The sequence below is a fragment of the Typopeltis vanoorti genome, chromosome 15 (genome assembly GCF_054136105.1).
Source record: "Typopeltis vanoorti isolate ZY-2024b chromosome 15, IOZ_Tvanoo_1.0, whole genome shotgun sequence".
Lineage (NCBI taxonomy): Eukaryota > Metazoa > Arthropoda > Arachnida > Uropygi > Thelyphonidae > Typopeltis > Typopeltis vanoorti.
This window is the reverse complement of record NC_143563.1, coordinates 54,092,211-54,114,533: the sequence shown is the minus strand read 5'-3', so window position 1 is coordinate 54,114,533 and position 22,323 is coordinate 54,092,211. Positions and strand designations below refer to the sequence as shown.

At 34.7% G+C, this 22,323-nt stretch overlaps 1 protein-coding gene across 6 annotated transcripts in view; it reads left to right on the top strand.

Annotated features, from left to right (window-relative positions):
• LOC150098765 (lysine-specific histone demethylase 1B-like) overlaps positions 1-22,323 on the top strand; it is a 508,665-nt gene that overhangs the window by 25,267 nt on the left and 461,075 nt on the right. For 5 of the 6 annotated variants that reach the window (XM_090404995.1, XM_090404997.1, XM_090404999.1 and 2 more), the window contains exon 3: positions 16,004-16,228. In XM_090404995.1, coding sequence (XP_090261121.1) covers positions 16,004-16,228 — 225 coding nt within the window. Of the gene's footprint in view, positions 1-11,931; positions 12,033-16,003; positions 16,229-22,323 lie in introns of all 6 variants that reach the window. The other variant, XM_090405000.1, reaches the window with a different exon arrangement.

Here is a 22,323-nt window from a genome sequence, read left to right as displayed (position 1 = left end):
CTTATTTCTTCCTTTCTTATCTTATCTATTCTTTTATAGGCAGAGAGGAGTCTTAGGAACTTCATTTCTGCAGCTTACACTTGTTTTTTATCTCGTTCTCCCAAGTCGACTGCCATATTTCAGAATTGGTTTGGCTGTTATTTTATATAGTTTTATTTGGGTTGTTCTAGATATCTGTTTACTGAAATGTCTATTCAAAGTTCCAATGATTGCTAGGAATTTTTGCTTTTTTTATATGCAATGTCTATTTCTCCATTGGGGCTTATGTAATTTCCTAGATATTTAAATTTGTTCCCTTGTTGTATTACTTTGTTGTAAATGACTAGTTTGCATCTTTTAATTTCTTTACCTTGAAATGCTATTGATTTCGTTTTATTTATTGAGATTTCATGTCATACTGTTCTATTGTTTTGTTCAATACGTGTAGAATTTTCTGTAATTGTTTTTCATTTTCAGCAAAAATAACTTGATCATCAGCATACAAAAGCTGAAATGTTTTACTTGTTCCATATTTCTATAATGCATAGCATTATACATGTCCATAAGGATATGTGCTTTGCATTATGGGATACTAAGGTAAGTGATGTGAAGTCATCAGCTTCTATATACGAGTTGCCTAGTGGTGAAGTTACTTCACGTGCAAATTTTGTTCGCTTATATTTGGATAAAGGATTAAACCAAGAATATAATTTCTTGGCAACTTTAATTTACTTGTTCTATAGGTTCACTATTCAGGATACAGTTGATGTTTTCAATTTTTTTACCTGTTTTCATTGTGTTTGTATTTTTATTGCCGATTTTCATACCAAATTTATTACACCAGTTATTTAATTTAGTCAGGGAATCTTGCAGACTTGTTCTAGATTTATTCAGAAGAAGTATAACATCATCTGCATAAAGTAAAGAACTAAGATTAACATCACCAATTTTAATATCATATTCAGTATACTTTTCTTCATAATGTGATCGATATAGGTAATGAATAACAGTGGAGGTAGTGTGCACCCTTATTGCACAGCTGATTTTACTTTAAACCATCTTCCTTTATTATCTACAATTCTAACTGCTGACCTACAGCTTAAACAGAGACTGTATTAAGCCATTTTAAGTAATTTTACTGATTGTCTGACTATTCTCTAAGATTATGATCATTATGGGTCAGAGACAATTATTATATTTATGAATTTAAGTTAATCCATTTATCAGAGGAGGGGGATGGTGAACTAAAAGGTTTAAGTTTTTCAGTAATTTTAGTAGATCATATTGTAACCTTTTTTGAGCAATTCTTTTAATGTTTTAACAGTAGAACAGTCTCTGATCAAAGCATTCATTTTCTGTTTATATTCACTTTTAAGAGAGACTTCACACCTGATTATGTTGGCATTTGTTGAAGTTGAATCTTATATTGTTAGCACTATCTAGGACAAAGCTGTGGACACCATGTTCTATGTGAAACATAATTCTTTCGCTTGGTTGAACAGTGGGAAGGAGTGATGACAAGAGGCCATCCCTGGAAGTTATGAAAGGAAATTGTGAGCAAGAAGGTGAGGAGTTTTTTCTTTGCATGGAGGGTGGTTGAACCATGGAATGCATTGCCTGATGGAGTGGTGAGAGCGAGAACGGTCAATGAGTTCAAGGAGTGGTATGATAGACTTTGTTTCTTAGGAAGGACCTCCCACAATGAGTCTTTTTACTTCATGGAGGCCTGAATAATAATAATAAGGTCTAAAATGAGTACTTTTTGAGACACCATAGCAAAGTTGTGTGGCACAATTTAAGGATATTGACAGCTACTTCATTTAACCATTTTAAAGAAAGGTTGATGACAACACAGAGAGGCTGAATTCATTATTGGGATCTTGAAATTAGAAAGAATGTTTTTGACAGACTTTTTTTAGAATCTCTTTATGTGCAGAAGCATTAGAAGTGTTCAAAGGAATGGACCAAAACTTCAGGTTGAGGATTATTGAAAGCTCTGTAATTAGTTAATTGGATTCATTATTTGCAAGGCATCAGAACTCATATAAGTAGTGTCAATCTGTTTTCATAATAAATCAAAGCTGGTGCCTTGTAGATGTAGAGTTTTTTAAATAACAAGATTTAATTTTAAACTTATTGCAATTTGGTAACACAGTTGTATTTCTACATCTTCTAAATAAGGCTAGATTTAATTGTTTGTATAGTTGAAGCTTTCATTTTAACTTATTGTTTTGCTTTCTATACTGTGCTCTGACTTGTGAATAATCAAAAATTGTATATTTAGTAAGTACTGGTTAGAAAAAGAAAGCTGGTTGAGCAACGGGAGGGAGTGATGACGGGAGGCCATTCTTGGAGGTTGCGAGGGGAGACTGTGAGCAAGAGGGTGAGGAGTGGTTTCTTTGCATGGAGGGTGGTTGAACTGTGGAGTGCATTGCCTGATGGAGTGGTGACAGCGGGAGCGGTCAGTGAGTTTAGGGAGTGGTGTGACGGACTTTGTGTTTCTTAGGGGGGGGGAGGACCTCCCCTTGATGAGTCTTGACAGACTTTATGTTCTTAGGAAGGACTTCCCACGATGAGTCTTTTGACTCCATGGAGGCCTGAATAATAATAAGGAAATTTCTGTGAAATTTTCTTTTTTAAACTTTTTTTCTTTTCCATTTCTAAAGAGATTGTCTCTGTTCTATAAAGAAGATTTTTACTCTGAGTGTTTAGTATTTACACAAGGGTTCAATTTAGTATTTACACAACGGTTTAACTCACAAAATCTTGTTTTAGTTTTATTAAATGTGTATATTTTTTGTATTTGGTCTTGAGTCAGTGATTTTCCAGATTCTAAAAGAAACAGTTAAAAGTCATTGCACCAATCAGAATTGAATCCTTGTGTAAATACTAAACATTCTGAGTATAAAAACAATTGTTATAGAGACAATTTCTTAACAAATTCATATAAGATGTTTATTAGTATGAAAACATCCCTAGGGATGAATTAAACAATAGTTAAATGCTTCTAGTGTTTTGTCTTTATCATGGAGACATTTTCAGAGATGTAATATAATTGTACCCTCTCCCCTCTATATATAATTGTACCCACAACTGACACACAGATTATGTAAAATTCTCAAACCTGATATCCTTTCCTAACTCATAGTAGATGCTTCTGATTCCCTCCATTGGCCATACTTTTTCTTAAATGAAAACTTCTACCCATCTCTTCTGTTGAAAATTTACTTCTGAGCAATTCTGTTATGGATAATTTTGACATTACCTCTCTGTCTTCGCCAGCTTCTTCTGAACACCTTAACACTTATATAAAAAAAAATACTCTCACTCTCCCTCACTCAGTCACCAAAGATCTGTATCATCTACACAGAGTACTTTTCTTGCCAAACAAAATTTATAAATAGATAAAGAGCAATGCTATGGGTTCTTCCCCCCTTATCCTTCCTGGCCAATTTCATTGGAGAATTTTGAAAAGCATGATCTTTATATGCCCCTTCCTTAAGTTTCATATCTGTTTAAGGTATAGTGATGGCATGTTCTCAATTTTGCCTCTTGGTCCAGTCATATTAAACACCTTTCTTCTCCACCTCAACACCCAGGAATCCATCTCTCTATTTAAAAAGATATTAACCATACAATAACCTCTCTACATACCCTTTAGTAATGCATTTTCTAAAGGCCAACTTTTCTTTTATAACATATAGGAAACCTACTCACATATATATTCACATATTGGCTAGCTATATCGGCTCTCCAAAAGACCATCTCCATCCTCTTACAGTTCCAGATGTATATAAAATTCCTTGTTCCTACAAGTTAGCCTGTTATGGTCTAACTGGAAGATGGGACAACATCTGTTGGGAGAACTTAAAAAAAAACATCCACAACTATGATGAAGCAATTGTTAGAGAAGGAGGATGATAATAGCTAATGAATCAATATGCAGGTTGTGCAGAAGGAAAGAGAAATATGTAGAGTTTGTGGACCTATGGCCTGAGTTTCATGGATGTAAAGATTTGTAGTGCTGATGGACTGCACTTAAATGGATTCTGAGTTAAATGTGTAGAGAGGGCTTTGTTCACTGAGATTGTGGAAGTGCAAAGTCAGGAAAAACTAAAGAAATTAGGACAGATGCAGATGAGTATGAGTGAAGGCACCTATGAAGCAAAGCAGTGTGAGAATGACCAACAAATGCAGAATCTGATTTCTCAAGCAAAAATATTGAAAGGGTAGTCAGTTCAGGAAGTTGAGATGGTTGGGGCCTAAAGCGATGCTGCAGTTTCTGTATGCTAATGCTAGAAGTATCAGGAAGAAGAGAGAGGAGTTTTGGTAGGGATAGATTGTGAAGGGTTTAGTATTTTCAGGGAGGATAGAACAGACAGGACAGGCAGTGGTGTACTGCTTGGTGATAACAGATGAATTGAAGCCAACAAGAGTAGGAGGCAATCTCAAAGGAACTGCAGATGATAGTTCTTTTTAGTCAACGTAGTGTGAGATTGAGGCTAATAGGACAAAATATAAAATTGGTTGTTGCTATAGGCCAGGGGGTGCCAGTGATGATATGGAAGATATGCATCAGCAGATTAGTATAATGAGTGCAAGTTAAGTAATTATATTATAATGGCAGGAAGGAAATGGAATTTATACATTTACTGTGAGATAATTATTTGAAACAGAATGTGATGGAGGGGACTCAGGGTAAAAGAGTATTGGATCTTGTTATAGGATCAGAAGACCTATCCTTAACTCAGGTGGCTATATTGCCTTGACTTAGGGAAACCGATCATGTGGTCTTGACTTGGAAGGTACAGAAATGTATAAATTCCAGTTGTGGAGTATATGCGAAACTACAAGGCAGGTGATTATGATACACTTTGGAGGCAGCTTGACGCAGTACCATGGCATAAAGATTTGCAAGGGAAATGTGTTCACAATGCATGGGGATAGTCAAGGGATATCTGGAGGAAGCAATATCACACTGTATACCCAAGGTATCAGGAGGCTAAATTGGATAGGAGTTAAATGGACGAGTACTATCACTAAGCATGAGCTGCAAACAAAGAAAATGTTGAAGGGTATTTAAAGAGAGAGCCAACCAGTTACAGTAGTGAACAAATTAATTTGAACAAACCGAATTTTTGTGAAGCTTTTGGTTTTTGTATCAGTTTCGTAACAGATAAGCTTAGGTGTTGAAAGTTATCATGACTTATTTTTCACAGTATTAACAATGCCAAATGAACTATTTTATAAAAAAGATGTTTATTAACTTGTTTAACTAGTGGTTAACTAGTAAGTATTCCTTTTTTGCCTACATTTTCCTTTTCTGTCAGGAGAAAAGGTATCTTTTCTTTTACCTTTTTTTTTTTATCTTTATGTCAGGAGAAAAGATACCTTTAAAATCACATTACCCAAACCAACACCACACTCATTGGCAATTTGTCTTTGAGTCATGGATGTGTGCTGAGAAAGAGTACATATTTTTGAATGCTTTCTTGGAGATGTATTCATTTTATAGCTACACAGAATGAATAAACACTATAAATGTCAACTTGTTTACACTATTAAAAACTCACAACATTATTAATAAGAATCGTAGAGACACTCAAAACAGTTAAAACATGCAGCACTCAACCAAAATAGTGAACTAAAATGAAAACTATTGTGAACCGAAACCAAAACTATAACTTATTTTTAAATGGTATTAATAACACCAAACGAACGATTTTATAAAAAAAAAGTTGTTCATTAACTTACTCATAATTTCACTGAATTTCAAATCAGCATCATCAGAGCACAACACAGCACGTACACGTGACAGTAAGTGAAACAATACAAATTGTAATGGACAAATTGTAAAAATCTAAGGTCCTAATTTGGCACCCTCTGATGTGAAACCAAAAAAAAAAATTGCAGCTATGTGGGAGTTGCTCTTAAGATAACACTCTCTGGTGAATAATCCAACCATATCTGTTCAGGTTAGGAGAATTCTTCATGGCCATTGCTGACTCAGAAAATAATCTTTCTGATCTCAAATCAGCGGCTGAGAAGACTTCACCTGCCCACCTTCAACAAGCTCCTAAACACCCAGCTAAAAAGATGTTCTGGAGTTGCTTTCATCATGACAGTATGATGAAAAGTTACCATACATACAAATCTATTGGAGAAAAGAGTGATCCCACAGATCTTCCAACAGGATTTTGCTCCATGCCACACTTCAAAAAAAAAAAGTAAAAGAGTTCTTCAAAAATTACATCATCCAATTGCTTCAGTGACCAGATAACTCTCCTAACATTAACTCAATAGAAAATTTGTGGGCCATAGTGAAAAAGAGACTTGGAAAATGAAATTGTGATACAAAGGATAACTTAATGGGGGTGCTTAAAGGTCAAAACTGTATAATTTGAGAGGAGACCTCCACATAGCCTTTAAAGGAATGCGGAGAACAGACCAGGGCTTCTGAACTAATACCCAATCTTCACCTTCTCGTGGTGCACCCTGTTAGGTATCTACCTGGATAATGAACGAACGAGGATGGTAATAACGATGGTACAACATGACAGAATTTCATGCCGGCTGGGGCGTCGCCCGATTAAACAAAGCCCCGTTGTTTTCACCAGGGAACCAGGGCAAACAGCGAGAAGTCTGCTACTGGAACAAATCTGAAAATACACCCCCAACTCAACATCACCAGAGTTAAAGATCGGTACTGTCAATATAAGAAGCCTGAATGGCAAAGAAATGGAGCCAGCTGAGGAATTAGATAAGTACTAGATTGACATAATAGGGGTGACTGAAACAAAAAAGACAAAAACTGGTGAGATCTTTCTGAGCAATAAATACAAAATGTTATATTCAGGCAATGACAATCAAGGAAAAGAAGGAGTAGCCATAGTATTCAACACTAAATACAAGGCTAACCTTCTTGAATGTCAGGTCTCAAGTAGATTGATGTGGGCGAATATCAGAATAGGGAACTGGAAAATGAGACTTATTTGAGCCTATGGGCCCCACAGAAGGTTCTACTAAGGTAGAAGTGGAGGAATTTTTTGAGGCTTTAGAGAAAGCAACTGACACAATGAAAAAAGTTGGTCCTTGTTTGGGAATACAAAAATATTTTGGGAAAATTTGGAGAAAAGAGCAAAACTAATAATAATGGTAAATACCTTTTAGACTGTAGTCTAAAATACACAAAGATTATTGAAGAAAAAATGAAGGACTTTAAGAACAGCAACCAAACCTTGGAGATTCAGTGGCAAGCCTTGAAGAAAATTCTGATTGATTTTGCCAGAGAGGCATGTGGTGAGGTTGTCTACAATGATAGAAAAATCAGAACTGCATGGTGGACACAGGAAGTCAAAGAGGCAGTGAAGGAAAAGAAGAAAGTATATCAAAAGTTCTTGTCAAATAAGTCAGCTTGTGCTCTTAGAGAATACAGACACAAATGTAAGAAAGGTAAATACTGTGTAAAACTAGCTAAACAAAAGTCATGGAAAGACTTTGGTAAGAACATTGAAAATAAATATCAAGAAGGTGGCAAGATATTCTGAAGGTTGTTGAAGAAGCTCACAAATGGAGGAAAGAGTGCTGTAAAAAGAATCAGATGATAAAGGTGACATGAAAACTGGAGAAAAAGATATCCTTGAAGTATTGAGTAATTACTTCAAAAGATTGCAAAATGAAACAAGCAGTGATAGCACAGCGGTAAAAAACACTCAACAGGCATACAGTCAGGAATATATATCCATACTTGAAGTAGAAAAAGCCATCAAAGACTTGAAATATGGAAAGGCAGCAAGAGTAGATTATATTTGACCAGAAATGCTGAAGTATGGAGGTATAAAAGTCTTACAGTGGCTGCACTGCATAGTTCAGAAGGCTTGGACAGAGGGATGAATTCCCGATGATTGGAGTAGAGCTCTTATAGTACCCATATATAAAAAGGGAAATAAAACTGAATGTGAGACTTACAGAGGTATTTCCCTACTGAGTGTTCCTGGTAAGATTTATACAAGTATACTTGAGAAACAGTTGAGAAGAATTGTGGAAGAAAAGCTTGGTGATAAGCTGGATTCAGGCCAAATAGAGGCTGTCAGGATCAGATCTTTACTTTACGACAAATAGTTGAGAAATCATGGGAATATAACAAAGATCTATTTAAGTTTTGTAGATCTGGAAAAGGCATATGACAAGATGCTGAGAGAGAAGCTATTCAGAATGCTACAGTTATATGGTGTCAATGGGACAATATATCAAACAATACTTAGTCTTTATTTGAGCTGTAAGTCAGCAGTTAGAATTGAAGGACATACAGGAAGATGGTTTAATGTTAAATCTGCTGTCAGATATGGATTCATTATCCCCTCTGTTACTCATTATCTATATGGATCACATTATGAAGGAAAGTGGTATTAAACCGGATATCAAAATTGGAGATGTTAATCTTTGCTTTATGCGGACAATGTTATACTTGTAAATAAATCCACTACAAGTCTGCAAGATTCCCTGACTAAATTGAATAACTGTTGTAATAACCAGACAAAGACAATGAAAATAGGCAGAATCATTGAAAATGTCAACTGCATTGTGAATGGAGAACCTCTGGAACAAGTAAAACATTTCAGTTACTTAGGCACGATTTTTAGTGAAAATGGTGAATTACATATGGAAATAGACAACAGAATAAATCAACAAAGCTGGTATGGTAGGATGTCAGTTGAATAAATTTATATGAAATAAGAGAGAAATTAGTCAAAACACTAAATTAGCTGTATACAAGACAGTGTTCAAACTAGTTTTAACTTATGGAACTGAGAGCTGGGTCAGAAGTAAAATACTTGACTAAAGACTAGAGACTGCAGATATGAGAGTTATGAGAAAGATTAGGGGCATGAACAGATGGTATCAATGGCAATATCATATTAAAAATGAGGATATTAGGAAAGAACTTGACATTGTCTGCATCCAGGAATGCATTAGCAGAGCTAATCTCAGGTGGTATGGTCACTTAAACAGAATGGGAGAGGAAAGATTAGCTAAACAAGTGTTCTCTGAAAACGACCCAGAGGAAGAGACCAAGATATAGATGGATTGATACGGTAAAAAGTGCCTTAGACGATAGGAATATAAGATTGGTAATGTTAGGGTCTTGATAAGTAACAGACTGATTTGAAGGAAAATTGTATATATGAAGTTAGTAATGATGTAAATTTTTCATGTAGTATCATCATATCCTGTACACCCCTTGAGGGTACATGGCAGGAATTTGATGATGATAACTTAATATAATCCATTATAAAAGTATGGTTTGAGATGCAGAAATAATTAAAATGTGTTCTGTTTTGGTATAGTCCATGCCTAAATGAATTAATGAAGTTATTAGGCACAGAGGAACACATAAATTATTAGGTAAAGTTGGAGTTTAATTTTTGTACTTATTTTCTCATGAAATTAAAATTTTTCTTTAAAATTGAATGTTTGGATTAATTTGTTTGCTACTGTAACTCATGAACTTTACAAGGTTCAGGAAAGAAATGTAACTAGATAATAAGGAAGACAAAATCAGATTATGAGAAGAAATTAGCTGAACAGGCAAAAGGAAATCCCAGAGTCTTTTCGCTGTGTTGCAAGTAGGAATAAGAATGACTATGAAAGGATAACTATGACGAGTGCAGATGGTAGAGTGGTGACTGAGGTATACAAAATTGTTGAAATACTGAGTGATCATTTTGCAAGGGTATATGATCCAAGTGAAGATATTGTTATGACAGAATTGACAGGGACTGATGTGAGAACAAAGGTTGAAGAATTGGAGGTACTGTATACATACTTAGGAAGTAGTCACAGAATCTGAATACAAATACTGCTATTGGATTGGATGGGATATTGGCTTGCATTTTACGAGAAGGTGTAGGGAAACTTGTGATGTGTTTTACTAGGTGTCTGTTTAATTTTAGTCTCAGCTCTGGCAAAAGTTCCAACAGAATGGAAGGAGGGCAAAATAATTCCTTTGCATAAAGGAGAATCTTAGTCTGTGGTTACAAATTATAGACCTATCAGTATTTCAGTTGTGATGTAAAAATACTAGAAAAGTTGGTCAAAAAGAGAATTCAGGAATTGGTGAATAAGAATATGATGCTCTTTGAAGGGCAGCATGGCTCTGTGAAAGGTCGGTCATGCTTCAGTAAGCTGCTAACTTTTTATAATAGAGTGACAACTGAATTTGATAAAGGGAATGGCTACACAATGATACTGCTGGATTTTGCAAGGGTATTTGACAAGACACCAATATGGAACTCTGTTATGCAAACCTCAACAAATGGGGATGGATATGAAACTGGTGATATGGATAAAAGGATGGTTGATGTGCAGATACCAAAAAAGTAATATATGGAGGAGCAGAATCCAGGAGAAAAATCAGGTGATTAGTAGTGTACTGTAGGGGTCTGTGTTTGATGACTGCTGTTTAATTTGTACATAAATGATCAAAGGAAATGATTTGAAGGGAGATATTCAGTTGTTTGCTGATGATGCAAAGTTGGCTAGAGTAATAATTAATCAAGGTGATGTATAGTGCTTGCAGGATGATTTAAATAGGCTGAGACAGTATGGTAATAACATAATGGATGTCAATTTAATGAGGAAAAGTTATGCATTTTGGGATACAAAGATTACAAGCTCTTGTATCACATCGAGGGAACTCTACTCCAGGAAATTCAAGCCAGGAATTTGGAGATAGTAGTAGTAGTAGATGGAGTGTTGAAGTTTAGCTCACAGGATTACTTGGTTATTGACGAACATACTAACAAGCAGAGATCGGGGAGTTATCATTCCTCTTTGTAAAGCCTTGCCCATCTAGATTACTGTGTTCAAGTTGTTCACCTGGTTTTTTATCCAGAGGCTCCCTATTGAGGATAGTTTGAGGATTTGTGGATTGCAAAAGTTAGTTGATATGCAAAAAAGGGGAAGGGATATGATAGAAACATTTAAGCTGCTTAAAGGCTTTTATAGGATTCATGCAGAGGAAATGTTTCAGAACTTGGCTAAAAGGTGCAGAACAAGATGTCACTCCTGGAAGATGGGTAAGAGTGTGGTAAGCAAGGGCATGAGGATTCAAGAAGTATGATAGATGCTGTGTTGATAGTTGTCTCTCTGACGATGAGTCTTAGGACTCCATGGAGGTGTCTGTGCAATAATACTAATAATAACTACAGCTATGGATGGTGAAGTATAGCAAACTGTGCATTGGATACTATCCACAGAATCAAATGGGGGAACAAAAAAATCACTGTGGTTTCATTTGAGCAAGTTTACATGTGAAAGGCACTTTTTAAGAATCTTTTTAAGCTTTTCTACAGTTTTGAGCCTCTCCAAGATATGGGAATCTAATTCTTAAGCATCCTGTGTTGCAACCATTGTTTCCTATCAGTGCTTGTACAGGGCTTTACTTCTAGCTAAGATTACAGTTTAATCCTATTAAGTTTCACTTTTCTTTGCATCACTTGTGTGTTTGTTACAATTTATATTATATTCCTGAAGATGTTTCTGGATAGGGACAAAATACTGGAAGCATTAAGCTATTGCTTAATTATTCATTTATTCAAAAGACAAACTGTCACCTCTTATCTTTAGCTGGTGTTTACCAGATTCCTAGCAAATGCACTTTGACATACTTTGAGCAGACAGGTTGTTCTGTGGAAGAAAGAATTAATGAACATCGGTATTACATTGAATATGTGAAACCTGAAAAGTTTGGTTTGAAACAGCATAGTATTGACACTAAACACAGTATTCTGTGGGATGGTCAACTTCTTATCCACACATGTTTAACTGCAACACATGCTCTGTTTTGCTTTGCCTGAATTTTTTGAATTATAATAATTTTGAATTATTATAATAATCTTTGAATTATAATAAGAAGAATTATATGAATGATATTCTTATTTATTTATATAGGATGTTTCAGAATTTGAAATCTGGAGGATAAATAAGTACAGTCATCCCTCGACTTACGTCCGGGTTCCGTTCCATCCAGCAGGACGTAAGTCAAATTGGACGTAAGTCGATACATTAAATCAACAGAGTTATAGGGGTTAGGGACTTAACAGTAATAAGTATACTGTCATTTTAATTTTTTAAACCTTATTATAAAACTGTACTGTGTGTTACCGCTACTATAAAACAGGAGAATAATCACCCAGATCTTCCTCCACAATCACATCTTTATTACCTTCCCTGTGTGAACGATAAGGCTGTAGTTCTTCAGGTGTAACCTTTGTTTTTTTTTATGAAAATGTCCGATGTGCTTTGCTTATTCCTCTTCTTCTTTTCATCATAAATTTGTCCATAGCAAGCAAACGCATCATGTACTTTCGTTTCTATTATTAAGTAGCATTCATGTCTTGAGCCATTTTGAGAACATCACTAACTGCAAAGAACATTTCTGCAAGATCTCTCACTGTAAATTGTTTAATTACCTCTCCTGTTTCTCTTTTCCCTCTTCCTTTTCTCGTTTTTACTTTCTTCTGCAACACTTGTTCCTCCAGTTCGACCAATTCTTCGTTGGTCAACTCTTCAGGGAAACTTTCTATGAGTTGAATTATGTCGTCATCATTTACTTTGAGATTCAGATTGTTTGCTAGGCCCACTATTACAAACTTCCAAAATCATGCACAAACCTTTTTTAATGTCTTTTTCCATATGCCACCCATATGCCATTGAGAGGTCACTTCGTCCCAAGCCACAGCAATATTTTCAATAGCATGATAAATATTTAATATTTTCCAGAATTGCATGAGAGTCTGGTAATTTCCATCAGTAGCAGAAATGGCTTGTGAAAAAAGTTCTCCTTAGATAATAAGCCTTAAACACTGCAAGAACTCCCTGATTCATTGGTTGGTTCAGTGAAGTAGTGTTTGGTGGGAGAAACATGACCTTGAACTTGGTGAAGATCACCGGTATAAGATGGATGACCTGGAGCATTATCTAGAATTAATAAAATTTTAAATTCTACATTTTCTTTCACACAATAGCACACAAATTTTTATTTCGCTCTCATAACAGTTGACTAAGGCATCCTCAAACAATTTGAGTCATCCACGACTTCTTATTGTTCCAATAATGAACTGAGACTATGCTTCCTAATGTTTTTGAAGATTCGTGGATTCTCGCTCTGCCATATCACAAATGGTTTCAGTTTATATCCAGCCACATACCCGTAACAGAATCGTAACAAAGGCATTAAGAGTTTTGAAACTAGGTATAGATTTTAGCTTTTTTGTGGATGAATGTCCGCCCGAACATTTTTTTCCGAAACAAGGACGTCTCATCCATATTAAATGTTTGCAGTGGCAAATAATTTTCCTCCATAATAATTTTATCCAATTTTTTCACAAACTCCTTGGCAGCCTTCTCAGCACTTGCAGATTCCCATACATTTTCACATTATGCAGTGCAAAACGCTGCTTGAATCTCATGAACCAAATGGAAGAAGTGCTGAATTCGTAGTCATGATCGGGTTTTGCTTTTTCCTTCATCATGTTGAAGAGATTTAGTGTCTTAGCGGTTATGGTCACAGTACTAAGGGGGTATGCGCTTTTGGTTCAAGTTCTCTATCCATGATGCAAGTAGCTTTTCCATATCACCGATAGGACCTTGTCGTTGCTTCATCACTGTCATCGATTTAATGGGAGCAGATCCTTTCACAGACTCTACGATTTTATCCTTATTTTTCAAAATGGTCATCACTGTAGAATGAGACCATCCGAAGTCATGTGCAATCACATTGACGGGCTTACCGGCTTTATGTTGCTTTATAACTTGCAACTTCGTTTCAAGATCAATTGCTCACTTCTTTTTCTGTGATTCTTCACTAGGTTTTTTGATTGTGTGTGTAGGGGCCATGTTGCACAAAACATCATGAAATATTTAGCGCTAAATACACAAATAACCTATTATAATTACAGCTATTTTGCCTGCTTCAGTTTAGGAGTACCCCTGTTTAAATGTCATTGGCTATTTACTCATGGATTCTTAGGGCATTATGAGTGTAGATGTATTAAAAAGTATATGTAGCCTAAGGAATAGAAAATTGCACATACCTTTTTCTGGGTGTTGTGGCTTTTCCTCAGTCTGCGATGTCGAAAACTGCAGAGTGTGTGTGGGAGGGGGGGGGGTAGGCAGCTTGGTAGAATAAGTTAGAAAAACCCGGGTTTTTCTAACTTATTCTACCAAGCTGCCTACCCCCCCCCTCCCACACACACTCTGCAGTTTTCGACATCGCAGACTGAGGAAAAGCCACAACACCCAGAAAAAGGTATGTGCAATTTTCTATTCCTTAGGCTACATATACTTTTTAATACATCTACACTCATAATGCCCTAAGAATCCATGAGTAAATAGCCAATGACATTTAAACAGGGGTACTCCTAAACTGAAGCAGGCAAAATAGCTGTAATTATAATAGTTTATAAAGAGGAGTAACATGGGAGTTTTCCCAGAAATAATATACAAATAACCTATTTCTCAAATGCAAAATCAACAGAGGAACTGTTGAAGACACGTGCTGACTGCCAAGGGAGGTTGCCGCTGAAAGCGCTGTTGCCACAGTGCATGCTTTACCTTACGCTCGCTTGCATCTTGTTCGAAAGTATAGCCGAAAATGTTATTTATTCCCTTATTATGGGATCACGGATGTATCTTCGAAAGGTCGTAACTCGAACGGATGTAAGTCGAGGGATGACTGTACTCATAAATATTAAGTCTCCTAATGAATGATGGGAGTTTTTAACTGACAGTTCTGTCAGTTAAAACCTAATCTGTTACCTTCATATAACTTACCAATTGTATTCCCTGAAGATGCCGATAGCAAAAATCGGTGAAACATGTAGGACGATAAATTAAAATCCACTTGACTAACATTCAGAAAAAGTGTTTTAGTTCTTATACAAGTAGTCAAGGAAGAAAATCACTATTTTATGTAAAGTGTTTTTTGCATTGTAAATATCAGGTCTATCTACACAAACTTTTTCTTTGTTGTTTCATTTAATTCTACTAGTTTCACAAACTAGTAGAATTAAATGAAAGCAGACTTTTAATCCTGAAGCAGACCACAAGTCTGCTTCAGGATTAAATTCACACACACAAAAAAGAGACAAAAATTTCTCATTTACCAAGTGATTTTTACATTACTCAATAGAATAGAGCAGAAATTTAAAATATAAAATTTAAACATGCCAAGAAATTATATTCTTGTTGAATCCTTTATCCAAGTGTAAGCAAACAAAGCAAAGTATAAACTTTGTTTGCTACTCGAAAGGATTAGCAAGAATATAATTTTTCTTGGCATCTTGAATTTAATTTATAATGAAGTGAAAAAAAAAAAACTTTCTGCAACCATAAAATTTTATTTTCATATATCCTCTCAGAAGAGAAATTTTAAAATTACACATTCAGTTTATTTTCATATTTACAAGGCTTGTTGAGAGAGGAGTATGTTATTATTATATAATTGTCAATATACTATAATTTATATTACCTCTTCATTTACTTTGAAGTCATTCTTTTAGTAGTTAAGTTTTATTAGGTTTAATGTTAGCATGTATGCCCTTTTGTGAATAATTAATTAATATCATGGTGCTTTTACAAAATTATTCCTTTCTGAATGAGAAATATTTGGAATCTCTGCATTGAAGTATTGCTGTTTTTCACGATACTAGTCAATGCGAAGCATCAGTTAGTAGCACTGTTATTTTTACATTCTTTTTTAATTTTCTTTGATATATTATTTAGAAGTTTGATAATTTTTGATATACCAAGGAATCCTAAAAGGAGTATCCTCTTTTTATTATACTTTCATATATTTTTAGCTTATTAATTTCCTTTATGATACATTGCTTAGAATTATGATAATTTTTGAACCAAGAAACCTAACAGCTCCCTGCCAACTGTTCTTAAGTAGTAAGTGTATTATTAATGTCATTATTGTTTCTTTAATTATTTTTCATTGTTTATTAATAATCTTCTATAGGCCACAAAATAAAATGATGCTTCGAGTAAAACAAAATGTTGATATTCAGAATGGTAAAGCTGAAAATTCTGTAAATGAAATTACAAAACGGACTTCCAGCCGTAGGACTGTGAAAAGAAAGTCTTTTGATGAAGAAAATAATTCTACATCAAAAAACCAGCGTAGTTGTGAAAAAGCAGGATGCGATTCTACCATTCCTATATGCTTTGCTAATTCAGCTGAGAGGTAAGTTTTGTTATTTTATTTGTGGAAGCAAATTCAAATATATGAAAGTTTTTTTTGTTGTATAAATAGGTCAGTATTAAGTAATTTTTTTATAAACAGTATATAAGTCAGAAAATGATTTGATATAGTATTCTTTATATATACTGATATTTTCAAATTATTTCATTTTGTTTTCGTGAATAATATTTGTGCATTTGAGTCTACAGCTCACTTCTGAAAGCTGCTCAACTTTGATTCTTTTTAAAACTTTTTTATACACTTTTCATTTTAGTATGATACTCAATTTTATCCTACTCAAAACTAAATGGTGATCACTTTCTGTTTCAAATCCTCTATCCTCTTGTGTTCTGAACCAGTGTGTGAAGCTGTTGCTATCAACATTAACATAGCCAGTGAAACTTTTATTTCTCATATCTTTTCTCCATGTGAATTTATGCACATTTTTAATGTTAGAACATGGAACATGGTATTGTTAACAACTAGTTCATGTCCTGAAAACTAGCAAGTGGTTACCTTATTAATAGCCTGCTCTTTTCTCCAAAATTTTCCAAAATATATGCTTAGGAATTGTAAATAATCTCACATAATTGTTTTACTTATTATGTTTGTTTTTTATAGTATTATATATACTGAGTGAAAATTTCATAAATAAGTAATATGTTTTCATTATAACATAAAGTAATTAAAATACACACACACACACACACATTTGCATTTAGTAATGCAGTTGTATGCATTAATATTGCTAGACTGTCGTGTTTATGCAGTGGATAGATGCATGTAAGCAGTCAATTTGCTCTATATGTTATAACCATTAGGGATTTACATAGAAATAATGTTGCATGTATATTATTGTATGTTTGTTTATAGTAGTGTTCCCATGCCATATGATATTACAATATGCATGCACTGTAGTTATGGCAATATGTTGTCACTAGAGTTTTGCTTTGAATCTCAGTAATGGACATGCTCATTAGTATTGAGTTTTTTAGAACAGCTGTCGCTGGATAACAGAAATGCTAGCAAGTAAGGAGAATTGGAGAGGAGGAATCAACTACATTACCTAGTTAAGTTTTTGTTGATCTCAGAAAAAAAAAAAAAAATATATATATATATATATATATATATATATATCTTTATCTACTCTCCAAGGAGGAACTGTGAAGTTAATAGCAGAAGGACAGTATAATGTATCAAGCCTTCAAATATACTGAAAATCTTGTGCTTAATGAAAAGCAAGTGATATATGTTCCATGGAGGAAGATGGAATCTGCAGTAAAGTTCTTTTTATTGGAACTGCTCAATTAAACATGTTTCTGTTGTCTGAGCAATTATTCTTCATGCCTGCTTCAGCAAAATGAAGGAAAGATGCTTTAAAGAAACTTGCTTACTAGAGAGAAACAAGTAGGTATAATAATCAAGTGAGATCCTTAACTTCTTTTATTATGATTAAAGAATTTGAAAAGATAAGTTTAAATGAATGAGTAAAAATACTGAATAAAATAAAATAAAGAAGGATAAAGAAGTGACTGATGGAATAATTGTTGCATAAAATGTTTCTATATAGTCAAGAGAAACTACAGAACTTTTAACTGAATGCTGTTCATTTTTCATGCTGTCTGATGTTATCCTTCAGAATTGAATTTATTTAGCTGAGAGAGTTGCAGGGTGAGAGAATTTTCTTTGAGCTCATAGTATGAAATTCTGGAATGACCGTATAGCTGTCTTTAATGTTTTGAAAAATTTCTTCACTGCTTCCTTAGTAGAGCCTTTTGTGAGACTATAGGCAAAAATAAGTCTCATTGTTTAATTTCCCATTCTGATATTTGCTCACATTACATTACTCTACTTTATAGTGACCAGATTATCCAAGGACCAATGCTGAACATGTTCCACTGGTTGCGTAACTTTTGTTTCCTGCTTTGCAGGTTTGCCTTCCCTCCAGGCATATATTCTAAAATTGCTGTATTTCTTCTTATCCCAACAGAAACATAATCATACCTTTTCAATAAAATATTCTGCTCTTATTCTTGTTATTATTACTAATTAATAATATTGTTACTGCTAACTATCGAGAAATTTTTATTTAAATTCTCAATAAAGGATGAAAAATTAAATATCCCCAAAAAACTTATTTATTTTATTTATATAATGAATAGATATTTATTAAACGCAACTTTTATTTAAATTCTTAATAATATATGCAAAAGTAAATATCACACAAAACTTATTTATCTTATTCTTGTAGACAGGCTTATACGTTGGTTATGCATTACTAAATCACTAAAGGAATTGAACAACGTAGATACAAATATAAATTAAATTATACATTAATAAATATTTCCGATATTTCGGCAATGTCACGTTGCCATCTTCAAAAGGAACTTACAAAAAAGGCACATGCACGTAGGCACTACAAAACAGTAACTGAGAATGAAGTGATGAAGCTATTGTTCTCCTAAAAGTCCTGATAGAAAATCTTACACTCCAACATACTGACATAATGGTCAGCTTTGACGTCCTTATTCACAAATGTCCCACTGAAGGAAACTTAAGAGCTCATCCAAGCTAAATTTTCTCCCAGTATCTCAGTCCTATTTCTGTTCACAATGAACTCAGGCTATTTCATTTGTCAGGGAAAGTTCTACAAACAAATAGAGGGGACAGCCATGGGTTCACCACTCTCCTCACCCTTGGCCAATTTCTTTATGGAGACCTTTGAAGAAAAAGCCCTAGCCTCTGCCCCACAAAAACCAACCATATGGCTTCGCTATGTTGATGATGTGTTCGCTATTTGGCCACATGGTTCTGAAACACTTCTCTCCTTCTTAACACACTTAAACAACCAACACCCCAGAATCAAATTCACTCTAGAAAAAGAGGAAAACAACAGCCTCCCTTTCCTAGACACACTAGTCACCCGCCAGCCTGATGGAACCTTGGTTTTCTCAGTTTATAGAAAACCCACACATACAGGCAGGTACATTCACCAACAATTTCCCCCCTCCCAACAATATGGAGTGGTGAAAACATTATACAACAGGGCTAAACTAATCTGTTCTAATGACATGGCCCTAAACACTGAACTAAATCACATCCTCAAAAAAAAATCCAAAAAATATTAAAACATACAACCCACAACCCCCCCCCCCTCCACAACAAGGATTACTCTAAATCCATCACCATTCCCTACATCCAAGGCACCTCGGGAAAAAATTGCCAAAATCTTAAAAAAACATGACTTGACCTCCTTTACAGACCATACAGAAAATTGGCATCCCTTATCCGCTCTACCAAAGACCAACCACTTCCTCTAAACCTGCCTGGTGTATACCAGGTCCCTTGCAGCTGTAAACTGTCTTACTTTGTCCAAACAGGCAGGACAGCGAATATCAGGATTTCTAAACACAAGGACTACATCCGTTTTCATAAGTACAGCCATTCTGGTCTTGCAGACCATGCTCTGGATACACACCACAAAATACGGTGGAACAAAGCTACAGTAATACACCGTAGCAAATACAAATTCGAAAGACTATTTATGGAATCAGCCTCAGCCCTAAGAAACTCTCCAACCCTCAACAAATTTGGTTGTATCCGACTGCCCCAAATTTGGGAAGCTTACATCAGCAGATCTTCAGCCCAATGGCCAAGAACACCTACTTAGCCCGCTAGAGGGCACCATCAGGACTTTTAGGAGAACAATAGCTTCATCACTTCATTCTCAGTTACTGTTTTGTAGTGCCTATGTGCATGTGCCTTTTTTGTAAGTTACTTTTGAAGATGGCAACGTGACATTGCCGAAATATTGGAAATATTTATTAAAGTATAATTTAATTTATATTCGTATCTACTTTATTTATCATATACAATGAATATCTATTAAAACTCTCCAAATGAACAATTTAAACATATTTTTTGGAAGAATGAATTCTTTTTAATAATTCATCATCCTGTGATATTTCACTCATAAAATTTTCACAGGAATCAACCATATTATATTTCAAAATAAGAATGGGCTTTATTGTCTCAAGTTTTAATTGTGTTTTCTCTGCAGTCCATAATTTATTCACAACTGAAAATACCCTTTCTGTAACAGCATTTGTCCCAGGTAAGCAAAGGGCAAATTCCACTGTTTTTTTTATATTACTATAAGACACTTTTTGTTTCTCAAAAAACGCAAATATCTCAACCCATCTATCTCCTGTAGGAGTTTTTTTTCTCCTTCCATTCTTCAATTTTTGAATCAATTATATACTTCTTTAAACAAGAAACATCATCAAAAAGGTTATTTTCATATATTCCGTGATTTTTTCCAAAATTAGAATCTATATACTCCAACAATGCCTCAAGATCATGCCATGATATCCTACTTTTAAGGTTCACCCATTTAAATGTCTTAATTTCCAGGAACTGGGATGACCACATATCCAAATATTCCAAACAGTTACTGTAAAACGTTTTAACATGAGAAATAAACAATTTTTTTATGCTTCCCTCATTTTCTAAAATTCTTAAATCTCTTCTTGTGCCAATAGGAATGTCGTTTGATTCGAGACATTCTCTGTATTTTGCTTTTAACATATCAAGTTCCTCTGAGACTTCCGTTATTGTACAATCATTTCCTTCAATGTTTCTGACTACTGCCTCAAACACTGATGCCTGACTATGAAGAAATGTTAACCACAACTGAGAGGTATTATCATTGAAAAAGAGTTCAATTATTCTTGGACACTTATCAAGGGATAAGAAATATGACTTCAATTGGACTGTATAATTTCAGAATCCTCTCAATCACAGGCATTAAAGCTAGCCACTAGTTTTACTGTAGCCTAGTATTTTGTGATATTCAACTTCTGCTTTTCACAGAGTTCTTTCAAAGATTCTACTCTGACAGTGTAAATGTAAAAATGGCTATAAATTTTTGTTATAATAGACTCTATGTCTAGTGGTAAAAGATCAGCAGCAGTTTGAATGGCATTGTGAACTATATGAGCTGCACAACCTACTCCAATAATATATTGCTCAAAACTTCTGCTCAATATAGTGTTTATATTAAAGGGTATTATATTAATACCCTTTCTAGCTACACCACCAAAATTGGTATTTGCATTATCAGCACAATATGCAACAACCTTCTTAGATAAATTGTTTTTTTCATGAACAGTTAAGCTAGAATTGCTGATAAGTTCTGCAGTTTCCCCAAGTGGGGACACAAAATCAATAATCTTATTCTTCACAACACTTTTTGAATCAAAATAACGAATGATAGTAGGGAAAAGTTTTACATCTTTATGATTTGATGCATCAGAAAACACAGATTATTATTATTATTTGACACCTCCAGGGAGTCCAAAGACTCATCGAGGGAGTGTGCCAACAGCATCGAACGATTGTCCCCTTCCAACTACTAACTGCACTCAAACTTACTTAACTGAGCCATTAGTAGCAGAGGCTCTACCAATCGACCAATTTTTTTAATTCCTTACCAAGCTCTTTCAGTGCATGTGGTGATAATACATTCTTGACGATAGCTTCTGCTTCTGTTCTTGCACATGTGAATTTGCTGTCGAATAATTTGCAGATCAATTTGGATGTACAGTCCATACTCTAAATGTTTGATTGTGATATATGGTATGGAAAGAAAACAGCCTCTGCAATCGCTAATTCTTCTCTTTCTTTCATCCCGAATTCAGTTTGACAGAGAAAATTGGTCATCTTTACAGATGAAGAAGCTGCCTGTAGAGTTTTCTTATGCTTATCAGAAGCTAAATGCCTTGTGATATCGCGCTTTCCTCCAGAGGTCACAGAAAATTTTCCCAAACAGATTGTACATTAAACATATTCCTCCTGTTCATACTCCTTAATTACTATTATTACTATTATTACGGGCAACTCCAGGGAGTCATTAGACTCATCGAGGGAGGCCCCAAATCATATTCATCACAACTATTTGACATTCATACAGTATCTATCATACCTCGCCTTAAACTCATTCACTGTCACAGCATCCACCACAGACTCAGGGAGCGCATTCCACTCATTCACTACTCTAAAAGTAAAGAACCCAGCTCTAACACCTTTACTAACCACAC